The sequence below is a fragment of the Nicotiana tabacum genome, chromosome 20 (assembly GCF_000715075.1).
Source record: "Nicotiana tabacum cultivar K326 chromosome 20, ASM71507v2, whole genome shotgun sequence".
In the NCBI taxonomy this organism is placed as follows: domain Eukaryota; kingdom Viridiplantae; phylum Streptophyta; class Magnoliopsida; order Solanales; family Solanaceae; genus Nicotiana; species Nicotiana tabacum.
Window position 1 is genome coordinate 24,347,307 of NC_134099.1, and position 24,483 is coordinate 24,371,789.

Consider the following 24,483-nt stretch of genomic DNA (forward strand, 5'->3'; position numbering starts at 1 on the left):
TTAAATAACATAATATGCTAATGAAACTTTCTATTAACAAAGTAATAGTATTAAATATTGAAAGATATAATAAAGAAAAATACATAACAAAAACGTTATTCGATGCGCTGCCTGTATAAGTCCCGTTAGTTTAACATAGATTTTATTCACTAAAATTTAGATAATATTATTAAGAACAACAGAATAAAATTTAAAATAAAAAAAAATCAATAGTAATAAATTATATATCTTCTCATATATTACAAAAAGAAAGCGAATACTAAATATTGTTTAATATAATAAAGAAAAATAGAACAAAAAAGTTATTCACTGACTGTATAAGTACGTTTGATTTAATAGAGATTTCATTATTGGGTATATCGTATTGACAAACAAGATGACAATTGAATTTTATTAAAGCAATACGATCTAATAGGATCAAACAAGCCTGATCATAATTTAATTTAATTAATATTTTTTTAATATTGACCGCGCATCGCGCGGGTATGACTACTAGTTTCATTTAAAGATCATGATAACATGATAGACGAAAAAAAGAAAAGTAAAATGTGGAAGAAGTCATATAACCACAGATCTCTGATACGTTGCAGAATATGAACATGCTGACCATAAGAATGCATGATGGAGAAAAGGGGCAAAAATATCTGGACATCTTATCCCTTTTTCCTATTGCATAATTGAATAATACCAAAAAAGAAAAGCAAACAAAAATAAAAATAAAGTACAGATGATTACTTTATGCATCTTTAGTCAGATCTCGATTATGCAACCACATTATTTAGTTAATTTTAGTATGTTTTAATTTTACCAAAACCAGATAAGTGAGGTATAAACTTAGTTGTCTTGTCTGTCGGTCAAGAGCATGGAATTTTCCTAAGGCGTGGTTTTTAATTATTTATAGCAAGAATTACCATAATTAAGTAAGGCACGTTCAATGATTTTCCAAATAAAACGGGATTTGTTCTTTGCTTCCTCAATTATGCCATTCTTTGATGACTTGCTAATTTAATCCTTAGTCAAATTTATCTCAAAAGTTTTCTTTAACCTGTTTTGATATAGAATTATTATTAGCAAGTCAGAATAAAAAGCAGTTGAAATTATCCAGAGGATCCTTTTTAGTTCTTTTGCAAAAAGTGCTTTGAGCTATCTCTGAGGCGAATTAATAATTTGAAGTTTGTGAGTTTTCATAACGATTTCAAGTTCGCACAATAAATATTTATAAATATTTTGTGAATTCCTTAATAAATACTCAAAGTTTGAACAAAAGTTACTAATTTTTTGTGAATTCATACGTAAAAGTATAGATCCGCCTCCGTGTAAGCTGGTTCTTGAAAAATAGTTACTACTTTTGAAGAATTAAAACTGAGTTTGTCAAAAATCAAGTTCAAAAACTAATTTTTGGCAAAATTTCAATTTTTAAAAAGAAATATTGATTTTTTGTTTCAAATGAATAAAAATTTGAAATGAATTTTCTCCGAATGAGAATTGAATTTTAAAATTTTAAAAAATTAGCTTCTTTTTCAAGATTAGTTCAAATAACACATTAAAATTCGAAAACTTCAAACAAACGTCGCGAGACCTTTACAATAATGATTTCTACAGTATTAGTTTTTGCGTAATTTCTATGATTTCTTGAATAATTATTGAGTTTAAATAAAGTGACACTATTTATGAAACATTATTAGTTTTCCGTGTCTTTCCTGAAACAGTACGCAAATTAGGGATCTCCAAAGTTCTAAGATCCAGCCTTCTACTAATGCTCTTAATTTCACCTAATTATTACCTCGGCAATTGAATTTTTTTTTTTTTTTTTTTTTTTTGTAAAACCACCGTCAAAAGCTCCCATGAAAGAGGGAAAATTAACCTATGTCGTGGTCCACACCATGTCCCTGGACCATCTTCCAAAATAGATCAAACATCATAAGGACCCCTACCCAGCTACCATCAAACGCACCTGAATCATCAATATCTCATTGACTCGTGATCTGCAGCATTTCTGTCGACTACAGCAATAATAAATTCAGTATAATTGGGTTTGTGGAAGATAGTATAAAACTTATCTTTCTACCTTGTGAAGATAGATCCAATAAAATCTCACAAGTGGAGTCTGAGAGGGTAGAGTATACGCTAATCTTACCCCTATTCAGATGGGGTTTCCGATAATCTCAGCTATTTCAATAAAAAGACCACCTATCCCTTCACTATATTTATCCGGGGCCCTTCTTCGGACCCTATACATAACGAAAGTTTGGTATATCGGGCTACTTTTGATATAAAAAATATTGTCCCTCTATCTCATATTATGTGAAATTGTTTGACTAGTAACGATAATTATGATTATCGTCTATAGAGAGATTGGATTTAAACAATGTTCAAGTTATTTCTAGCTTAACGCTATTCAGGATGATTAACACGTTGGTTAAGATGATTAATAACTAAAATTAACTATGCAACTAAAACAATTAACAATTAATCACTGGAAGACAAGAGTTGAGCAACACTGAAATATCAATGGGAGAAATAAGGGTCATGACAGGATAGGTGCAAGATAGCTATTTGGGATCTAACTTTAGTTCAATCCACTCTAATGTTCTAATGATTCTCACGAATTCACTAGATGATTAGTTCAAATGTGCAGTCAATACTCCTCTCTCGATTAAATCTTAACTCTACGAGGTGAACTAATATAAGCACTATGAAAATATGCAAGCATGCGTTAATGGATTGGTCTTCAGGAAAACGCCTTTCGAATATTCTCTTAACTTGATTTAATCAACAATCAAAAAGCTCTTTCGATTACTTAAGAGAATCACTGAATTAAACCAAATAAAATAATGCAAGATAATCACCACAATATTCCTCTTTCGATTAAATAAACTGGTGAATAAAGTTGCAAACAATTCAAAGCTCCATAAACGAAATCAAGCAACGAACTAGAGTTAAAATCCACAAATATCAATCAAAACACCATATCCGTCAAACCCTAAGGGAACCTACTCCATATTCATCGAGAAATTTATCACAAATAAAGTTGAATAATCAGAAAACATGAATTCAATCCAAACTCGGTGTTGAGTTGATGAAAGAATGATGAACCTTTGTGCTTTGAGTCTCCAATGCTCTTTCAACATTCCGTAGGTCAAAAGTCCTTTAAAATCGTATTTTTGGTGTATTTATACCATGTAGGAACGAGAACGGATAAAACTACCCTTTTCAACTCGAAGTGGGACAATTGGACCGCGAAAATACCCTAGCGCATCGTGCCATGCGCCGCCACATGCGCCACATTAGTGAGAATTTTCATAGAGTTGATTTTTTTCACTCTGCAGTAATTTTGCACTAGCACCCTGAGCCCCGCGGCGCATATTGTATTTTTCTCAAATTAATCTTTTTTTCTCACTTTTTGATATCCAGACTTGGTCCTCGACCCTCGAACATGATCCCGACTTAATTTCTTGAACTTTTACTCATACTTCAAAACTCCAACTTGTTCAAATTAGCTCAAAATTATCTTAATAGCTCGGAATCACTTCCTGCAAGGCATAAAACACATAATAAATGCAATACACTAATATTTCAGCTCAAACACAAGTAAAGTACAGTAATTGGAGTGCAAACTACGACTAAAACACGGGTTTCTAATAGCCGTCAAAAAGGCTTTCTTTTTCCATGATTTTTAAAATATTTTAAATTATATACTATTGTGATTTAAAATATCTTTGTATAATTTTTAATTTGTAACTTTTTAAAATAATTTTGTAAATTCATATTCGAATTCATACTAAAATTAAATAATTTTACCCTCATACTTTGAATTCTACGATATAAAATAGAATGAAATGAGTAATATTAAAGTTGGTGATAAACTCGTATTGCAACAAAGATAAAATGCGAGACCTCTCGATCTTAGTAATTTTATTTGATGTGAGACAAAATATTACTCTCTTTGTCTCAATTAATGTAACACCATTCAAATTCCGAGAGTTAAACTTCTTAATTATGACCGTAAAATTTGAAATAAAATTTGTAAATTTTCGAATAAAATTTATATATTAAAAAAATACATAAAAAATATAATCTATAAAAAATACAATCAAAGAATAACTCTTGAAATTTGAACAAGGTCACATAAATTGGGACGGATGGAGAAATATATTTGAAAATAAACATTTTTTTTGGGACAAATTGCACATGAATTATTTGGACAATAGTAATATTCAACTCAAAAACTTACGCACACCTTAATTATTTTACCAAACATAATTACCTTGCACTACCAATAGTTTCACCTTAAACTTAGCTAGCGTTTGGACATATATTTGGTTGAAACTTAAAAAAATGAATTTTTGAAGATGAGATGAAAAATAAATTTTTTAAATTAAAATTGTGTTTGAACATGTATATTACTTACAAAAAATTTGAAGTTTTGTGAGTAGAAAACTTCAAAAATTATTTTAGAGCAGTTTTTGGGATTTAAAAATTTTGTTTTCAAAATTTGTCAAAAAATAGTTAAATTTTATAAACAAACAAATATTTGAAGATAAAATTTAAAAAATAACTCCCAAATTTTATGGCCAAACGGGAGGTTAGTAACAATCCGACCACAGTGGATTCATGGGCACCGACTGCATAGTCTTTCCTAGATCTTAACATGTCCGGTAGGTCCCACATCTTCAATTTTCCCCAATCAATACGCGCGTGGGACCTATTGCAGATCTGAGATCTCATTGGTGCGCACTTTAGACTAAATAGCAAACGCGGGGACATGATTTATTAATAACATAACATAAAACAGCAGCATAATTAAAGAACCCCAGTTTTTCACTTTCATCTATTTCTCTGTCTCTGTTAGTGTTTGTGTGTGTGAGAGAGAAAGAGAGAGAGAAGGAGACGTGCTTGTACGAGTGCTTGATCTATATATATGCTAGAGAGATTATCAAGAAAACATTTTCTTTGAATCAAAGTTGTTTTTTTTTTCTGAAGTGGGGTATTTTACTAAATTCTTTTTTTGGTTGATTTTTGATTACATTTGTCTGCAAAAGGGGAAAGTTGGAAGATCATTAAGGAATTGTTGGAATCTTTTTTATGCCATTGGTATGTTCTTTAATCCTCTATTTAGCTGTGATCTATTATTCAATCAATGCAACTTTGTGATTTAGATTGGCTTTCTGGTTTTGTTGGTTTACTTGATTTATTTGCCAAGCGGGGTTTGTTTGAAAAACGTTTTTGAACTCATTTATATTTTAAATCTGGTGTCTTTTTAGGTAATATTGATCATTGATTTAGATTGGCTAAGTTTAAAACTTGTGCTTTGAGCATTTATTGTGTCATGTAATTCTTGGCTTCAACTTTCTTCTTTGGCAGTGCATTGTTGTTTTAGTGATGTTTTTGTTTTACTATGTTGGAGCAAAGATTTGTTATTTGAGAGTTTGGTTTAATAATAAGACTGTTAGTGTACATGTAGGCCAATTATCAAACCTGTAAAAGATCTGACTTTGATCCTTGTATTCTTATGAGTGTTTTAAAGATCCAGCTTTTGCTGCGCCACGGGTGTAGCTTAATGGTTAACGAAGTGGTAGGAGCACCATGAGATCTCATGTTAGTCGAGGTGAACACAAGCTGTCTCGTACACCATCATCATAAAATAGAAGATCCAATCTTTGTTGGGTTGAGAAGTTATGCTGGTTTCCCACTACCTTAGATCTGCAGCTATTCGAGTTTCCATCTTATCCTACTTGGGAGATGAGAACATGAGCTTCATCTGATGTCACTCTTTAATACTCCGTTGATTTCAACTAATTTTAGGAACTTAGATAGCATTTGGGTTGAAATGATTGGCATGGAGATAAAACATGAGGAACTTTGGAGGATTATGTATAAAAAATATATGATCTTGAGAACTCAACCAATTATCATACTCTGATCTAGCAACAAGCGTTTTTTTTCCTTCTAACTAATGAAAGGCAAAGGCCATGTTTATGCAATTTGTGATGTCTTGATTGCCTTGCATCTGTTACGAACTTGCAGCAAAATGTGCATCTGCATCCTTTTCACTCCTAACTAAGTTATTACAATTATTTCAGGGCTGCAATGGCGAACAAAAACGCAGGGGATAATAGGACTAGGACTTCTGTATCAATATTTATAGTAGCTGGTCTATGTTGCTTCTTCTATTTACTTGGAGCATGGCAAAGAAGCGGTTTCGGGAAAGGAGATAGTATAGCTCTGGCAGTTACCAAGACTGCTGGTGAGAATTGTGATATACTACCAAATCTCAATTTTGAGACTCGTCATGCTGGCGAGGCAGGCGGTATTGATGAGTCAGAATCCGAAGTCGAAGAACTCAAACCATGTGATCCTCAGTACACTGATTACACACCATGTCAAGATCAAAAGCGTGCGATGACCTTCCCAAGGGAAAATATGAACTACCGAGAAAGGCATTGTCCACCTCAAGAGGAGAAGTTACATTGCCTTATTCCAGCACCTAAGGGATATGTTACCCCGTTTCCATGGCCAAAAAGTCGGGATTATGTTCCTTATGCCAATGCTCCATATAAGAGCTTGACGGTTGAGAAAGCCATCCAGAACTGGGTTCAATATGAGGGTAACGTGTTTAGGTTCCCGGGAGGAGGGACACAGTTTCCTCAAGGAGCAGATAAGTATATCGATCAGCTTGCTTCAGTAGTCCCTATCGAAAATGGGACAGTTCGGACTGCTTTGGACACTGGTTGTGGGGTATGTTTTCCTGCTTTATAAACTTAACTTTTCACTAAAGAATGTCCCGTTGTCTTGCCTACATGGAAAGTGTTTTGTTACTCTGTTGCTGTTTTTGGCTAAGACTTTCTCAAATCGTGCCAGGTTGCAAGTTGGGGCGCTTATCTTTGGAAAAGGAATGTCATAGCAATGTCATTTGCCCCAAGAGACTCGCACGAAGCTCAGGTTCAGTTTGCTCTGGAAAGGGGTGTTCCTGCTGTTATTGGTGTACTAGGAACAATCAAAATGCCATATCCATCTAAAGCCTTTGATATGGCTCATTGTTCTCGTTGTCTTATCCCTTGGGGAGCTGCTGGTATGCATCTCGTCTTGATATCCAGAAACATGGTTAAATTTTTAGAATAAGGAAGACATTTTACTTTTTTGTATTTATGTTTTATCGAAGGGCTTTTTTCATTTTTGGCATGTTGGCCGAAATTATTTATGGGCGCTAGCCCAAATATACAAAACATATACACTGGTTTTGTGTATAATATACTGTATGTATATTATTTCTATCTTTTTTGTATATTTATACTTAATATACAAAATATATATTGCCGGTTATTATTTTTTAGGGCGGCCCAAAAATGTGATTATCCTTTACCGAATTATTACTTTCTGATAATGGTTTTTAATTGCATGTTTTGTTCGTTCATCGTGTAGATGGAGTCCTCATGATGGAAGTTGATCGAGTTCTTAGACCTGGAGGCTACTGGGTACTTTCTGGACCTCCTATCAACTGGAAAACCAATTATAAGGCCTGGCAACGACCCAAGGAGGACCTTCAAGAAGAACAAAGGAAGATTGAAGAGGCAGCTAAACTTCTTTGCTGGGAGAAGATATCTGAGAAGGGCGAGACTGCTATTTGGCGGAAAAGAATGGATGCTGACTCATGCCGTTCTGCACAAGAAAATTCGGCAGCTAGAATTTGTAAAGCTGATGATCCAGATAACGTCTGGTATGTCATCGTATTTAATACAGTCAAACCTCTCTATAATGGCAGTGTTGGCTGCTATAACGAAATACTGTTATAGATAACATATAATATAACATAATTGGTTCCAAATAAAACTTGGCCATTATAATGAAATGTGTTGGAATGTGCTTCATGCTTTCCATGAGTGGCAGCTCTATTCTACTGTGAAAAAGGTTTCCTCTTGTGGTGCCTTAGAAAGAAATTAGAACATGTCACCAGTTAGAATTACTTGAGCTTGAGAAACTTATTTCTTATGAATTAATAGCATGCCAAGACGGTTCAGTATGCGGATTTAAGTTGTTTAGGTGGCAGAAGATTTGCCAAGTATGCAGGAAATCCATTTGCCTTAATCTGATAACGTGAATATTACATTGCTAACTTACTACACGAACGCTGATGTGCAGTGGCTTAGTGTGCATGCTATAACTTATCTCAACTCTCCAAGCCTGGGCCCCTTCTTTAATGCATTAGACACGTTACTATCAGTTCAAAATTTTCTTTAATGATTTAAGCAGTATTTTAAAAGAAACATTTTTCCTTCATATTTAAGTTACACCCTTGTTTGACCATCATTGGTGTTTCTCTGGTGTACTTACAAACAATTCAAATAACTTGTTCTGCACTTTAATCCGTTCTCCTATTCGCTTATTAGCAGTTCTGGCCATCTCATTATTCGATGATTCTTCTGCTTATTATGGCAGCTGAAATTGTTCAGTTGGTGCTTTATTCTTGTTGAACACAATGTATGTACCCGCAGGAATACAATAATTTATAGCTAATTGCATGACGAACAGCTGTGATCTACTTTAATGATCGGATACAAAATAACCGTTGCTTTATCTTTGTCCAAACTGGTTTTCTGATAGAATTGAGTATTTTAACTGGTTTAAATTTGCAGCTATTGGTTTTAGGATTTCCAGAGAACTTAAAGTAATTCACATTTTAATGATTTTATCATAGATGGCTTTTTTCGTGCTGAATGTGATATAACAGTAGGATTGGTATATACAACCCTAAAATAATTTTTATTTTCAAATGCATGATTACTGTGTTTTGTCCGAGGCAGCCAATTCATTGGACTTTGTTGTTGTGTTCATATAGATTCAGTGTTGAAAATCAAGATCATGGCTGATCCATTATTGTTGCCTTTTTGGTTTCAGGTACAACAAAATGGAAACATGCATAACACCAAACAATGGTAACGGTGAGGACGAGAGTCTAAAGCCATTCCCTGAGAGACTTTATGCTGTTCCCCCGAGAATTGCCAATGGACAAGTTTCAGGAGTGTCTGTTGAGAAATATCAGGAAGACAACAAGAAATGGAAGAAACACGTAAGTGCTTATAAAAAGATCAACAAGCTCCTGGACACCGGAAGGTACCGCAACATTATGGACATGAACGCTGGACTAGGAGGTTTTGCAGCAGCACTTCACTCTCCTAAGTTTTGGGTTATGAATGTTATGCCAACAATAGCTGAGAAGAATACTTTGGGAGTTATATATGAACGGGGACTAATTGGCATTTATCATGACTGGTACGTAAAACTATTGAAACAGCCCTATCTTTTGAAAAGAATTGTCATATGAAAGGAAGCACTTGATATATAACCTGATATTAATATTCCTTTGTGCTTTCATTATTTGCGTTACTACTTCTAGCTTAGGTAGAGAAAATGTTAAGGTCTAAAGCTTAAGAGGATAATAAAATCAGATTCTACCGGGTTAAATATGTAACAGAAAGAGAGGCCTTAAACTTCAGATCACATTTCATGTTTGATGTAATCATCTCTTAAGATTCTGTGATTTTTTTTCACAAATGCACCTAAGGCACATATATACAAAAAACAAAAGAAGGTTCCTTCATTTGTTTCTATTAGAAATGATTCTTGCTTTATTGAAATAGCAAAAGGGATGTCAAGAAAATACAGTATGCTGTTTGAGCCTGTATCAGATTTATCTTTGTTTTTTTACAAGGAGATACAAATGTTATATTGTATATTTTTACTTTATTCTCTTTTATTTCTCTTCCGTATGTCGAAGAGAAAGCTATCCTCTGATCATACAGTAATCTTTTGATTCAGGTGTGAAGCATTTTCTACATACCCAAGGACGTATGATCTCATTCATGCTAGTGGCCTTTTCAGTTTATACAAGGATAAGTAAGTTTTTATCTTCAGTATTTTGTTTTTATTGTTAATTTACTTCTTAGCATGTTCTTCAATGACATAAAGAGCCTAGTAGCACTGTGGCTATTGCAGCTCGTTTATGAAGGTCTTATTGTTGGCCATGCCTAGTTGACTACTAAGTAACGATGACTTAATTGCTTCTACGCACAAATTCCTTTTTCCGCCTGACCAAGCAGAGGAAATTGTAGGAGTCTTTTTGGTCATTGTATTAGAGGTAGGTGTGTAGACGAAGTTGCATCTGTGAAGGTTGGTTAATCTGACACCAATTGAATTTTGAAACAATAGAAATTATTTTACCTAAAATTGGTCCAAATACTTGGACCAAGGGAACTTTGCCATTTAAGTAAAAGGGTCTAATTGATTGGGATACGATAAAAAGGAAGGTGGCTTAAGTAAATATAGACTGATAGTAAATGGTTAACTACTTAAAATTTTAGGGTAGTAAGCTTGTCAAGATCAAGTATGGTGTAATGACTGATATTTGACGTACCAGCACAAGTTTGCGTGTGTAATTGCGTTCTTCTTATTGAAATAGTGATGCCAACTTGTCGTTCTGATCTCTCACGTCTCTCCCAACTAGTGACCCCAGCCAAAGAAAGAAAAATTCCCGGATGAAATGGAGATACGAAAAAAATAGTACTAATTGATATGGCTTGGACTAAATTAGCATTTTAACATTCTTGTGTCGACTGTTATCAAATTGTACAGGTGTGAATTTGAAGACATTCTCTTAGAGATGGACCGTATTTTGCGTCCAGAAGGAGCTGTCATTCTTAGAGACGAGGTAGATGTACTGATCAAGGTGAAGAAGATAATAGGAGGCATGAGGTGGAACTTCAAATTGATGGATCATGAGGACGGTCCCCTTGTTCCTGAGAAAATATTGGTTGCTGTCAAACAATATTGGACTCTTAACTCCACAACATCCTCGCAATGAAATGCCACCGAAGATGTCTGATCCGTGAATTCGTAGATCAAGAAGACCAACAGTTTACGACTACAAATCCACGGTTATGCCACCACGAGAAAGTTTTGATCGAGCAAGGTCCTTAGGAGGAGACTCCACGGCGTATCTTTAAGGTTGATGGTTCCATAAGTTATACCAGAGTATTTGTTTTGCCTTTTTCATCGTCTTCATTAGATAATGATACTAAAAACTGAGCTACATAGGATTATTTATGAAGCTTTTCAAGAATCCTTAGAAAAACATTTCCTTCCCTCGAAAAACAGACTCTGTAATGTGTTCAATCAAAGGGGAACCTTTGAATCTTGTTTATTTCTTATATGATATCTCGATTCGAAAAGCGTTATTTCTTCAAGAGAATGTGTGGAGTTGTATCTTTGTCTCTTGATCCAGTTTTTAGTAGGGAAATGCAGATAGATAAAGCTATTAAGGTTCTAGTAGATGGTGTAAGTATGTTACATTAGGTGATTGGAGCTTAAATAGTTTCATATTTTGGAAAAGTGTAGCAGGTACGGAGTAGTACATTTTAATTACAGAATTGGAGAATTTTCAACATAACATACAGGAAGATATATCCTTGAGAAAAAGCAAAAGTACATAAAATGAAAGGGCACTAAAACCAGTGATCTACAACATAAACAGCAAAAAAACCAATGCTTCAATCCAAGAAATTTCAGGACATTGATCTTGTTGCCACAATAAAATAGTATCGCTGTGCATATCCTATATATTTGAGGTTCTTTTTTAGGTTTACTCACCGGTGTCTCAGTACTCACATTAAGGCTTCGACTTATTCAAGATTTACGCACAGTATAAACTATATATTTGAGGTTTTTTTTTTTTTTAGGTTTACTCGCCTGGTGTCTCAGTAGCACTAAGGCTTCGACTTATCCCGGATTCGCACGCAATGTAAACTATATATTTGGGGTTCTTTTTTAGGTTTACCAACCGGTGTTTCAGTACTCGCTTTAAGGCTTCCACTTATTCAGGATTCGCCCGCAGTCCAAACTATATGTTTGAGGTTCTTTTTAAGTTTACCTACTCGGTGCCTCAGTACCCGCAATAAGGCTTCGACTTATCCGGGATTCGCGCGCAGCGTAAGCTATATATTTGAGGTTCTGAACCTCTATTTGTAGTTGACATGTGTCATTACCACTAGGCTACTAGGTTTTCTACCGGGGTACAATTATTTAAGCATTTTGTTACTAAGTGAAGCTAAGAGCTAAAGCACAAAGGTTATCCATCTGCATCTAGCCAAAAACATACTAATCTCTATTAGCCACATCAAACTACATGCATTCATAACCCTTAAAAGAATTTCTCAGCCAGAATTGTATATAAGTACATGACCACCAACATTTCGGGACTGCCCCACATTTTCTTAATATTACCTTGGTTTAACATTCAATATTCGAAATAAATTGGTCCGACTAATTTAGATTTGCGCCAGTCGACACACTGAAGAGATAAACTGCTTCCTACCGAAAGGTTCTCCATTCCAAAGGCTCGAAACCGAGATTCCGAATTAAGTGCGGAGGGATCCCAACCATCTCACCACACCCCTAGGTAGTGGGACTACTAAGTTGTAAAATGGTGTGCTATGTGTATCAAGTAGTACGTGAATATCTGGATCTGCAGAAGAATTTGCCGACAAGGGGCATGTACACATGAATTATCACCATTATTGATACCAAATGAGTTAAAATTTGTTATCTATTCATACTCAGATTTGATTGTAAATGTTGTAGATATGGTGAACCTTGTGTGGCCAGTAATCCTTATGGGTCAAATTGACAAAGCAACATTTAATTGACTTGTTCTTCTGTTTTATAACTTGTGATGGCTAAAGCTTGAACTTATGTGGGGCAACTGCATTGATATGAAAGCCTTTTTGATAGATTCCTAATCCCATCTACTCCTACACCATATTAACAAATTAAATATATTCCACAAAGGACAAGCAAATATTCTGCATTTCTCCTAGATATTAAATTTAAGCTGTACATTTATATCACCAATTTTACTATACAAGTTATAGCTCTAGATATTGCTACTTTAGGACTCGAACCCACAACCCTAGGGTTGCAAGTAGGGGGTGCTAACCATTTGAGCAACCCTTTGTCAATTAAAGTTTAAGATTAATAAAGAAAATAGTAAGTTGAATAGAAGAAAAGTGTAAAATCTACTACTTTCGTAAAGTGGGAAAGTTCTTGTAAGTACTAATAAAACCTCTAAAAAGGTGGGACAAATGTCAAAGGAAAATCACAATCTGATGTTGAGAACTCTAATAACTAGTGATGTGTTATCTTTAATAGTTTAAAGAAAAAAAGGGTGTAGCTTTATTAAGCACATCAGCTTCAAAAGTAAATCAAATAGAGTATGACGTAGGCCGTCTACTTTAATGCAAGCATTAGTGGCTGATTCCACAGCTCTAACCCGTGACCTGTAGGTCACACGGAAATAATTTTATCGTTGCTCCAAAACTCCCCAAAAGATGTGATATAGATAGTTACCCTAATGCAAGCATCAACAACTAATTTCACGGCTCGAACCCGTGACCTATAGATCACACGGAGATAACTTTACCATTATTCAAAGGTTCCCCTCTTCCTTTTTTTTTTCTTTTTCCCTTTTTCCTCCTATAATACTAATACTATATCTGCAGCCTAAGTATTTTCATCAGTTTCCTGTTGTAGTTTAGTACCTCCCATCTGACTTCTCAGCAAGCCTTATTCTGCACAAAGTTTTAGTTCTCTTCTGTTTAAGTCCTTTTCTCCTTGCCTTTGTTTTTGTTTGCTTACATAAAAAAGACTTCCACTCAAATACAAAGTTTTAGTCTCCTATGGCTATGGTTAAAGTGACTTCAACACTAGAATCCAACATCCCAAACAACTTCAACACAAAAAGTGACAGTGTTTTTCAAGATGCCTCATTTTCTTCTTACTTAAATGGTGCTGAAGATACCTTTGTACTCAATCTTGAGCCAAGTGGAAATTTGAGCAAGAAAGCAGATGATGGTGAAATAGATATCTTTAGTGCAGAAAAATACTTCAATGAAGGGGTTGATGAAGAAAATCAAGAAAATGCCACAAATAGTGAATCACAAAACAAACACAAGATTGATGAGGCAGCTACTAATATAGCTTTATTGAAGCAAAAAATTAGGCCTAAAACTCCAAGTATTCATTCAGAATCAAGTTGGAATAGTAGAAGTGCATTATTGCAAAATATTTCAAGAAATCATCAGCATCAGACACCAACAAAGACCAATAACAAGTCTTATGGCAAGAAATTCCTAGCCAGAATTGGCTGCAATTGTTATTGTAAAGACAAGAACTCTGTTAAGGTTGATGATCAAGTCGGCGGAAACAGTTTCAACAGTGGAAAATATCATGGAAAATCAAAACAAAACCCCATCAAAACAAGAAGCTTAGCTCAAAGTTCTGAGTCCAGTACAAGAGGAGCTAATCATCAAGATTTACATTTCAAGAAAATTGATGAATTGGGATTTGGAAAGGTTCCGGTTTTCGATCCTATAGCTGGAAATCCAGGTGTAAAGATACAACTGCAAAAGGAAGAAGACATCAAAAGAAAGTCCCTAGAAGTGTTTGGCTCTTCATTAACAGAGAAAGAAAGAACCAAACTGAGCCTTGAGAAAAAGGTAAGTATGTTAGCTTGGGATGCAATTGCTACAAAACCTGAAGAAATTGATATTATCAATATAGGAGCAAGTTCAGGTACATATGAGGATGATTATGCAGAAAGTGATGCAAGTTCAGATTTATTTGAGATTGAAAGTTTTCCAAGTAATAATACAGCAAATCCAAGTTTTGTTAGACAAGGTTCAGATGGTATGTCATGTTATGCTCCAAGTGAAGTTAGTATTGATTGGAGTGTGGTTACTGCTAGTGCTGCTGATTTCTCTATAATGTCTGATTCAGAAGACATGAAAATTTCATCAATTAGAACCAAGTATGGGAAAGAAACAGCAGGGAGAGAGAAAGCGAAACGTCGTTCGGGCACTTTTTTAGGATGTAATAGTCATAAAGCTGTTGGAGTTGTGGGAGATGCATATAAAGGTAGTGAAAAAACATCAATGGAGATGACTCAGAGGCAGTTAAAAACTGAGTGTGTTGTGCCAATGACAAGATTTCATGCTGAGAGTAAGATGAGTAGATTTGATAGCGGAAATAGGAAACATGAATTTACTACAAGATCATTCTCTAGTTCATATACTGGACGTCCTGCAGATTTCTTGTATATTTAGAAGAGGAAAAGATTTTGGTTTAAAAATTTGGAATTTCCACTACTTATCAATGCAGTTTCAGAACGGGAGCTAATTGGTAAAGTTGTTGCTATGTGACCAGGAGGTCACGTGTTCGAGCCATGAAAACAACCTCTTGCAGAAATGCATGGTAAGGCTACGAAGAATAGACCCTTATGGTCCAACTTTTCCTCGTACCCCGCGCATGGCGGGAGCTTAGTGCATTGGGCTTCCCTTCTATCAATGCAGTTTCATAATAAATTGAACTAGCCATTTTTCTTAGTTCTTGCTCTTCTTCTAGTGTGTAATCTGCGATACTCAGTTTTAAGTGTATTTTGTGAATTAAGCTGTCTAATGCTATACGTACATCGTTTGCTTCTGTACTTATGTTTTTGGCTTATTTCCAAAGCTATGCAACTGAATTATGATATTGTTCTTTCTAATGTCTTAACTTATTGACGCTCTTAAGTAATCATGTCTCTTCTGTAGAACACTTAAAAAAAATTGTGAATTTAATTTTTTGTCTAGTTCTATTAGTTGTTTGATGATGTTTTTGTTAGGCGAGAGAATAAAGCCTCACGCGATTGATACTCTAAAGAGTGTGAAGCCCTTTTGAGAAAAATCGTGTATGCTTAGCTCAAAGCGAACAATATTACATCGTATTAAGAGTATCTTTATATGTTGGCTTTGCCCAACAAACTGAGATCAAAGTCAATGTTTCAATGAGATGAGCACGGAGATGGAGGAGGCTGGAGAAAAAAAAAGGCAGTCCGGTGCACTAAACTCCCACTATTAAAAAATAAAAAAATTCTCGTTTTGCACGAGATCCGGGAAGGACCACCAGGGTCAGCCTTACCCTACAATAAGTTTTCACGGCCGTTTCCGGGGAAGGGCTGGAGGTATGCAATAATGCAAACAAAGTCCAACTTCCAGCAAGGACCACCAGAAAAATGTCAAAAGTTTTCTTTACAAGGCAGCGAGAGAGGAAAAGAGGGGCATCTACAAAATGTAGGAAAAGAAGGAAAATATACACATCTCTTCGGAGAGATAGCAACATCGGGGTCTAAACTTTAATTCAGTAGTTCTCTTTTAGTTGCTTAGTATATTAGTATAAAAAGGTTAAATTATATTTTGAATTAAAAATCACGTAAGATCTACACCATTCACAGTTACGAGGGCAGTCCGATACACGAAGCATCTCGTGTTCACGCAGAGTCTGGAAAAAAAATAATATCTAAAGGGGATGTGATATAGGCAGTCTACCCTATAAAAGCATCAATGACTGATTCCACCGCTCGAACCCGCAACCTATAGTTCACATAGAAACAACTTTACCGTTACTCCAAGGCTATCCTTCACCATTACAAATATTACTCCTGCCGTGCCATTATTAAAGGGAAGAGCTTGAGTTAATCTCAGTATGTTAGTTCAGTAGCCATTTTCATTGCTGTTCAAAACAAAATATTACGTATAACAATAATAACAATAAATTCAGTGAATTTTCATAAGTGGATCTGAGGAGAATAAGATGTACGCAACCCTACCTTTACTCTGGAAGGATAAAGAGGCTGTTTCCGATAGCCCCTCGGCTAAAGAAAAGATAAAAAGAAGAGGTGACAACAAATAGTAACAACAACAACAAGATATTAAGAAAACTGAAGTCAAGATAACTATTAAACGGTAGGTAGTAATAACAATCTAAGAATAAAAAGATATCATACTAACACTAATACTATCGAACTAAGGAAGACAAAGGGAAACACTCGGCTACCTACTAACCTTCTACCATAATTCTCGACACCCACACCTTCTTATCAAGGGTTATATCCTCAGTAAACTCAAATTGCGCCGTGTCCCGCCTAATCACCTTTTCCCAAAACTTTTTTGGCCTACCCCTATCCAGCCTCATACCCACCAAGCCTAACCTCTCACACTTCCTAATCGGGATATTTGTGCTTCTCCTCTTAACATGTCCAAAATATCTCAGTCTTTCCTCCCACATCTTATCTTCCACGCATGTCATTCTAACCTTATCCCAAGTAACTTCATTCCTAATATTATCTAACATGGTATGACCACACTTGCATCTCAACATCCTCATTTTAGCTACTTTTATTTTCTGGATATAAGAGTTCTTGACTGGCCAACGCTCTTCCTCATACAACATAGTCGGTCTAACCACTACTTTGTAAAACTTACATTTAAGTTTCGGTGGCACATTCTAATTACACAAGACATCGGAAGCGAGCTTCCACTTTATCCACCCTGCTCTGATACGATGTGTGACATTCTCATCAACTTCCCCATTACATTGTATTACTCACCCAAATTATTTAAAACTTCCTCCCCTATGAATGATTTCTGTATCAAGTCTCACATTCATGTCCGCTTCCAAGGTAATATGCTGAACTTGCACTCCACGCATTCTGTCTTGATCGTGCTCAACTTGAAACCTTAAAACTCAAGAGTCTATCTCCAAATTTTCAGCCTCTCGTTAACACTATCTTGCGTCTTGTCAATCAGAACTATGTCATCTGCAAATAACATACACCATAAAACTTCCCTTTCAATGTGCCGCATCAATGCGTCCATCACCAAGAAAAATAAAAAAGGGCTAAAGGATGATCCCTGATGCAACCACTTCACAACCCGAAAGCATTCTGAGTCTTTTCCCACTGTTCTTACTCGTGTCACATCTTTAGCTTCCAAGCATCTCCATGTAGCCTCTTTCGGGACTTTCTCGTATGCTTTCTATAAGTCAATGAACACCATATGAAAGTCTTTTTCATTATCCTATACTGCTTCACTAATCTCCTCTCCAGATAAATGAAAGTCTTTTGTAGTCGATCGACCTGGCATGAAACTGAATTGGTTCTCGAAAATAGATACACTCCTCCTCACTCTCACTTTTACCATCCTCTTCCAATCTTTCATCATATGGTTTAGCAGTTTGATACCCCTATAATTGTTGCAATTTTAGATATCACCCTTATTCTTCTACAATAGAATCATCGTACTCCACATACATTCCTTCTTCGTTCTAAAAATAGCGTTCAACAACCCAAAAAGCCATTCCAAGCCTGTCTTACTCGCTCTCCCCCAAAATTCAAAATAAAACTCTATTCTTTAACTATCCAGTTATAAATTTTACAAGAATATTAGGATTTTCATAAGATTTTGCAATTTTCAAAGTTGACTGAGTTACTTGAATGGAAGTAGCTAAACAATAATTAATTATGTATTTGAATAGAATTGCTAAAACTAATGAATAACTAGTAGTCTCAATGTACTTTCTTCATGACTATCTTAAGCTAAGGGTTGTTTGATTACCAAGATTAGGATATTAATCTCTGCATTAAATTTGGGGTTATATTTATTCATCATTTGTTATTGGTGTTAGCTAATACCAGTATAAATTTTATATCGAAATCTAATATTATCTGTCTCATATAATAAGTGGAATTATAGCCTTGTTTTGAACCAAACGATTCCTTATTGCAATCATAGGTGTTCACTAGAGGAGGGTCCCTAACATTGAATAAGGAAATAGAAGTAGCACACCCTACTATAATACTGAGATGTTATGTGATTAGTAATCAATGGCACGTGCTCGTCTTGCAAGACATTCCTATCTTTGCTCATTAAGCTAGTTCTTTCTTAAAGTGTATTTATAATTGTGGTGTGACTATATATTTTACTTACTTTAATTAAATTCCAACTTGACATGAAAGCGATATTCGTATTCCTCGTGGCTACTTTACCACTACCGGCTTGGTTCACCCTTGTCCAACTATTTTGTAGGCCATAATTGTGTTGATAAGCTTTAAAAAGTTTGACCCACATATGGTGTTAGATCAGAAAGCTGATCACTATTTAGTTCTGAGGTTGGCTTACCCTAACTTGATGGCACGCCTATAAAGTTTTTCAACCTAAAATGTCATAAAGCATTTTTCTTGCTCGATGATCTATCAATGAAATTATTATGAATCCCTGACTTATCTTATTCTGGCCTATTTGTTATTGGTTCACATATGTCATCTGGGCATCCTTCCTCTCTCGATCTATTTCGATTATAACTCGATAGTGATTTTTTAGGGTCAAATAAGTGGTTGGGTTGGGAGAATGTCACAATGCTGCTATATATACGAAATATACTTAATAGCTAGTCGTCGTATAACGTCTATCCATCCAAGCTATTGAAATCCTGTAATAGGTTAACCATCTTGATTGATCCATCAAAATTTCATATAGAGATTTCATTAATTGTAAAGCCAAATGGCACACAAAAAGAACATGGAAGTTCGACAAACCAAATGGCACTATGAGTTAGGGGTATAATAGATCACTTAGGGGTCATGTGGTTTTATAAGGTATCTCTATTATAATTTCTTTCTCAATCCAACCCCACCGGCCTCTTATTTAATTTCTCTAGTTAGGAGATAATTTCAAAAAGTCTTTAAATTTAAGACCATGATAGACATATCTCAGTGTGATCGTTGAATACATACATATCGAAAGAAATCCAGCTGGTCTATAACTGCAACTTTTCTAGTGGCTTTTAAATCTCCACTTTAAAGATGAGTCAATTTTCAACAATAGTTGAAAAGGTTATCCTAAATTATCCGTTGGAAAAAAAACCTAAATCATCTCAATCACTCAGTAGTCTTAGCTTTATGTCACTATCGAAATTGAAATCCAATATTATTGAAGTAGACCAAGAAAATTGTACAAGGACGACTATAGGATGTTTATATCAGTGAACCCAAAAAACAAAATTCACATATAAATCCTAGTCTATTATCTTTTCCTTCTAGATATATTCACATGAGAACCAGATTCAGAATTATTTGTCATATAATATTGCACTAATTAAATTTCTTCAAGTTGAAAGAGAACCGCTTCGATAAAGAGATTATGTTCATTTACTTAAAAACCAACAGAAACTAATTAAGCATCGATCCAACTTAAAACTTCAAACGAAACAGCAGAATAATGTGATACTCCATAAACCAGTTTTTAATCTGAATGTGTGACATAATTATATAACTCTAACATGAAAATATACATGACATTTCTCTTGAATTTATTTTTTGTCCAGTGCATAAAGTGATCAGGTCTCTTAGATCTACCTGAAATTATTTAAATTAAATTCTCACAAATAGGTCCAAGAAAATATTTGGGTAGTATCACTTTTAGCTCGCGACAGAAACTATTTATATTTGATAGCCGAAAAAAGTGTATAAATTGTATATAATTTACAAAATGTATATATATACAAAAAATATACATTTTCCGGCTATTATTTTGAGAGAGGCTATACAATGTCATTTTCCCACAATAATTAAGATCCTTATCACTTTGCTGGCAACTTACGCATGACATATGTTATATGTATATAGGTTCTCTACCAAGTGTCAAATTAAAGGTTTGTTATTTAATTTGACACAGGTTCGCGTCCTTGTTTTGTTTCTTATTTGGTTTCTCGCCCGGTGTTTTTTATTTGTATTGGGTCTGATAAAATTTGGATTCGTGCCAGGATATCCTAAGTTGAGAGTAAAATGCTTGCTAACAAAAGACGACTTCATACACAAGGCTTGAACCCGAAATCTCTAATTAAGAATAAAAAAAGACATACTTACCACTTTACCACAACTTTTATCGGCGTCCTTTGTTAGTTTCAAGTGTACTGTGGTTGGCTTAATATGTCAGCTGGTCCATTTCAATTTTCAATTTCAATTCCTTTCACCTATTTATTTCTTCTTTCGTGGAGTATTATCTCTTTGTGGATAACTCGATCTACTTTGAAAATGATAATGAAACTGCATTAAGTATATTCTAGTTCAGATTGACGCAAATGGCTTGTCACTTAAAGTTTTTTAATAGTGGACTTTGTTAAAGCACATACTTTGTTATAAGCTTTTCTATTTTTATATTTATGAAACAAGAGATTTTCAAACTGTAATATATTGCATGCAGTTTTATTCTTCGATTACAAATGCTAGTGACTAATTAATGCCTAGTTGTTTTTTTTACTTCGATAAGTGGTCAAATAGTCAAGATATTAAAAAGCCGGGGATGTTCTAGTAAAATCCAAATTGACGACCAAACCGATGCGGGCTATATGGCTCGACGATGAATGAGTTACCATACCTCAAAGGAAGGTAATTAAAATTAAGCTCATGAAGTAATTTGATTCCAACTCTTGAGGGGCATCATTATCCACGTAATAATAAGTACGAGAATTGGTTAACATTGTTGGTGCCCAAACTATATCCTCCCCATTGGGATGCGTTTTCTTCCATCCTTCTCGTCAAAGTACCTTGCAGCCCCTTCTCCTGAGTATGCTACCATCAAAGGGACAGACGGACCCTTAGCAAGTGGATAGTGGATTTTGAAGTAATGTGCAAGCCAGCCATAAACATAATGAATGGGAAAAGAAACTTTGACCTGATCGAGTTGGGAAGAACGCGAAATCTTATTCAAACCATGATAAATACTCGCTAAAACTGGGACTGCAAGGCTAATCTGTCGCCCGCCTGCCATCATGCTTGCCATCTTAAAAGTCTCAGGACGAATGGAGTTTTCAACCTTGGGGAACACAAAGGCACATAGCCAAATTGTTAAGAATGCCTCTACATATGTCTCATCTTTCTTGTCAGACCTCACCCTAAGCTTAGAGAATATAGTTTCTTGATCACTCGACCACCTCGTCGTCTCGGGAATAACTCTGTTAGGATTATGTGTTGACTTTAGGCGTGCAGATTTCTTTTTCTTTCGCAACGGGACATGCCTATATATTAAAGTTTTTTTATACCAAAAACTTGTCCACTTGACGAAGGAAACCTTTTGGGTAGCACTCGTACCCTCCTTAAGATGATGAAATACGACAAATAAATACTCGCAAGATCGAGGAATAAACCTGACTTGTTTTTCATTCAAACTGATGAGTTCTCTTGTCTCAGGTACCACTTCTTCGTACGGAGAACCCGCAATGGGCAAACCCCCAAGGATATATAAGTCCCAAAGAGATATAGATAGCTTCCCAGCTGATGTAAAAAGTGTGTTCGTCTTGGGGCACCAAGCCTCACAAAATGCTTGCAAAATGTTCAAGTTTCGATTATAAGTGAAAAGTGAGGCATAGACAACATCGTAAATCTTTGTTTTACTCAGAGTTTGTTGGCTTCCACCAAGTACGTCTTCAGCCCATTCCCAATATCCTGGGATATGATGATACTCGCCCTCGATTGTTGTTGTGTTTTCCCAATGTACTTCGCCTTGAATTATGCGACTTCCTAAGTTTGGAAAGGTGCTAGCAATATTTACATGGTGATGGATTGGCGCTTGGAGAGACCACATCTTGGATAATGGATAAGAAATCGATTTGTATTCCAAGGTCCAGTTCTCTACATGAAGGGAGTTCCTTAGAGGAGGCCATGGGGCTGCATATCGGCCGGCTTGTGAGGTGTGAACCAAAAGCTTGGTTTGTTCTATGCCATCTTCGGTCTCGATAATGAGATATATAAGTGTGAGCACGTGATGTTTTCCCTATATGAGAATTACTCCCAAAAATTCAAAATAAAAATAATTTTCCTTTGTGTGCAATGTTTGAATTTTCGTGGCACTTTTGGATAATTATTTATATTTTGTCTGTGCATGTTTATTTGTTAAATTAATAAAAATATAAAAAATATGTCACAGTTGCATTTAATATGTAATTCTACAATTAGGAGTAATTAAGTTTGTTTTACAAAATGAAAAAATTACAAAAATAGGCATCTTTTGCATTTTTAGCATTTAATGTCCAAATTGTGTGATTTGATTTTATTGATGTTAAATTTTGGGTGATAATTATTATTAGAAGTTAATTAGTATTTTAAGATAATTTTGGTTTTTATAATTTAATTTCATACATTTTAGTTTTATCAATAAGTGAAAGAAAAGAGAACAAAAAATAGATGAAAATCGGATTGGGCCTCTTCTTCAATTTTAAACCACAAGCCCAAGGATACCCAACCTTCCCCTACGACCCGGTCCATTTCAAACCGGGTAGACCCAGTCCATAACCCCAAAGACCCAACACCCCTATTTCCCTATCTTTCATTTCAAAAACAAAACCCCAAAAATATTCACTGTTGAAAAAACCCCACTCGCCCCCTCTCTTGCTCTACTTCTTCAATCTTCCAAACTACACTCCCATGGCTGCGCTCCCCATCCCCCCCAAACCAGTGGCATCTTCTACGACCAAGCCACCATCACCTTTACCAGCCCCGTCGTCCGTCTTCCTCAGTTGAACGACCGGCCATGGATGACCTCCCTTGAAGCTCCGCCATGAACGATACCTTCATGGTCAAGCTCCCATGGCTGCCCCTTGCTGCTTTGTCTTCTCCATGGCGAGCTCAAGCTCGTCCATGGACTGCCCTCCACCACCACCTTCTACAACCACAGCTCATCGCCACGTCCAAACGAGCATCGTCGTCCCCATCGCTGCCACCAGTTGAGCAGCGTTGCTATTGCTGCTTCGTCCAGCTTCTGTTATCGCCAAACACCCCATCATCGAGCAAACAACCCTGCCTCGTCGTCGAAGCCATGAACGACGCACCAACAGCCTTCACCATCACCGGCGACACGCAGTCACGCCTCACGACCAGCCCGTCATTTCTGCTGCTTCTGCTACGCCCAACTCCAGCATCATTGCACCTTAGCATCGAGAGGAAGTTCTGGACAGAATTGTCGCACCATCTCTGTTGATTTTCTTTGATTTCGATTTGAGTTTCGAAGTGATAAAATTCAAATGAGTGGAAGGTGACGAATTAGCGGATGTTCGTTTGAATGTTCGGGGTTTGGAGAGTTTGTTTCAGTGCTCATTTGTATTATTCTTCGAACATCAAATTGATTGGAGCAGTCGTTCGTCCAGGCAGATTCGAGTGATTTTGGTGCGATAATTGTTTCCAGGCAGGTTTGTTTACGTTCGAGTTCGTCGTTGTTCCGATCCGGTTAGTTGGTTTAAGTTTCATTTCTGTCTGTATTTTGTTTGATATTCTCGGATCTGAAATAAGTATATGTTTGATTCTTTTCTTGTTCGCTTGTTCGTCATTTCTTGATTATTTCTTCAGTTTGTTTTTATTCATTTTTCTTGTTTAGTTTTAAATACAGAAGTGTATTAGTTTAATCACTTGAATCCTTTATCTTGGTTGTAATGTTGTTAGATTTAATTTGAATTTGAGCTCAGTGATTTGAATATATTTGTTTGTTATTGTTGTTGAATCTGAAAATAGGTTTGTTGTTAAAAAATATTGTTCAGTCAAAATAATTCTAGTTTTCTTTGTTGTTCATC

The 24,483-nt window shown here is 35.6% G+C and overlaps 2 protein-coding genes across 2 annotated transcripts; both read left to right on the forward strand.

Annotated features, from left to right (window-relative positions):
* The first annotated feature begins 4,833 nt into the window (after positions 1-4,833).
* LOC107763303 (probable methyltransferase PMT2) lies at positions 4,834-11,100 on the forward strand. The gene is given in 7 exon segments (NM_001324795.1): positions 4,834-5,094; positions 6,084-6,738; positions 6,862-7,072; positions 7,423-7,717; positions 8,896-9,270; positions 9,817-9,894; positions 10,630-11,100. Coding segments are annotated over 6 exon segments (1,836 nt in total). The 5' UTR covers positions 4,834-5,094; positions 6,084-6,090; the 3' UTR covers positions 10,859-11,100.
* A 2,448-nt stretch (positions 11,101-13,548) lies between these two features.
* LOC107763302 (protein PHYTOCHROME KINASE SUBSTRATE 1-like) lies at positions 13,549-15,579 on the forward strand. Its single transcript, XM_016581780.2, has one exon. It carries the CDS (start codon positions 13,728-13,730, stop codon positions 15,150-15,152), a length of 1,425 nt encoding a protein of 474 aa, XP_016437266.1. The 5' UTR covers positions 13,549-13,727; the 3' UTR covers positions 15,153-15,579.
* The last annotated feature ends 8,904 nt before the right edge of the window (positions 15,580-24,483 follow it).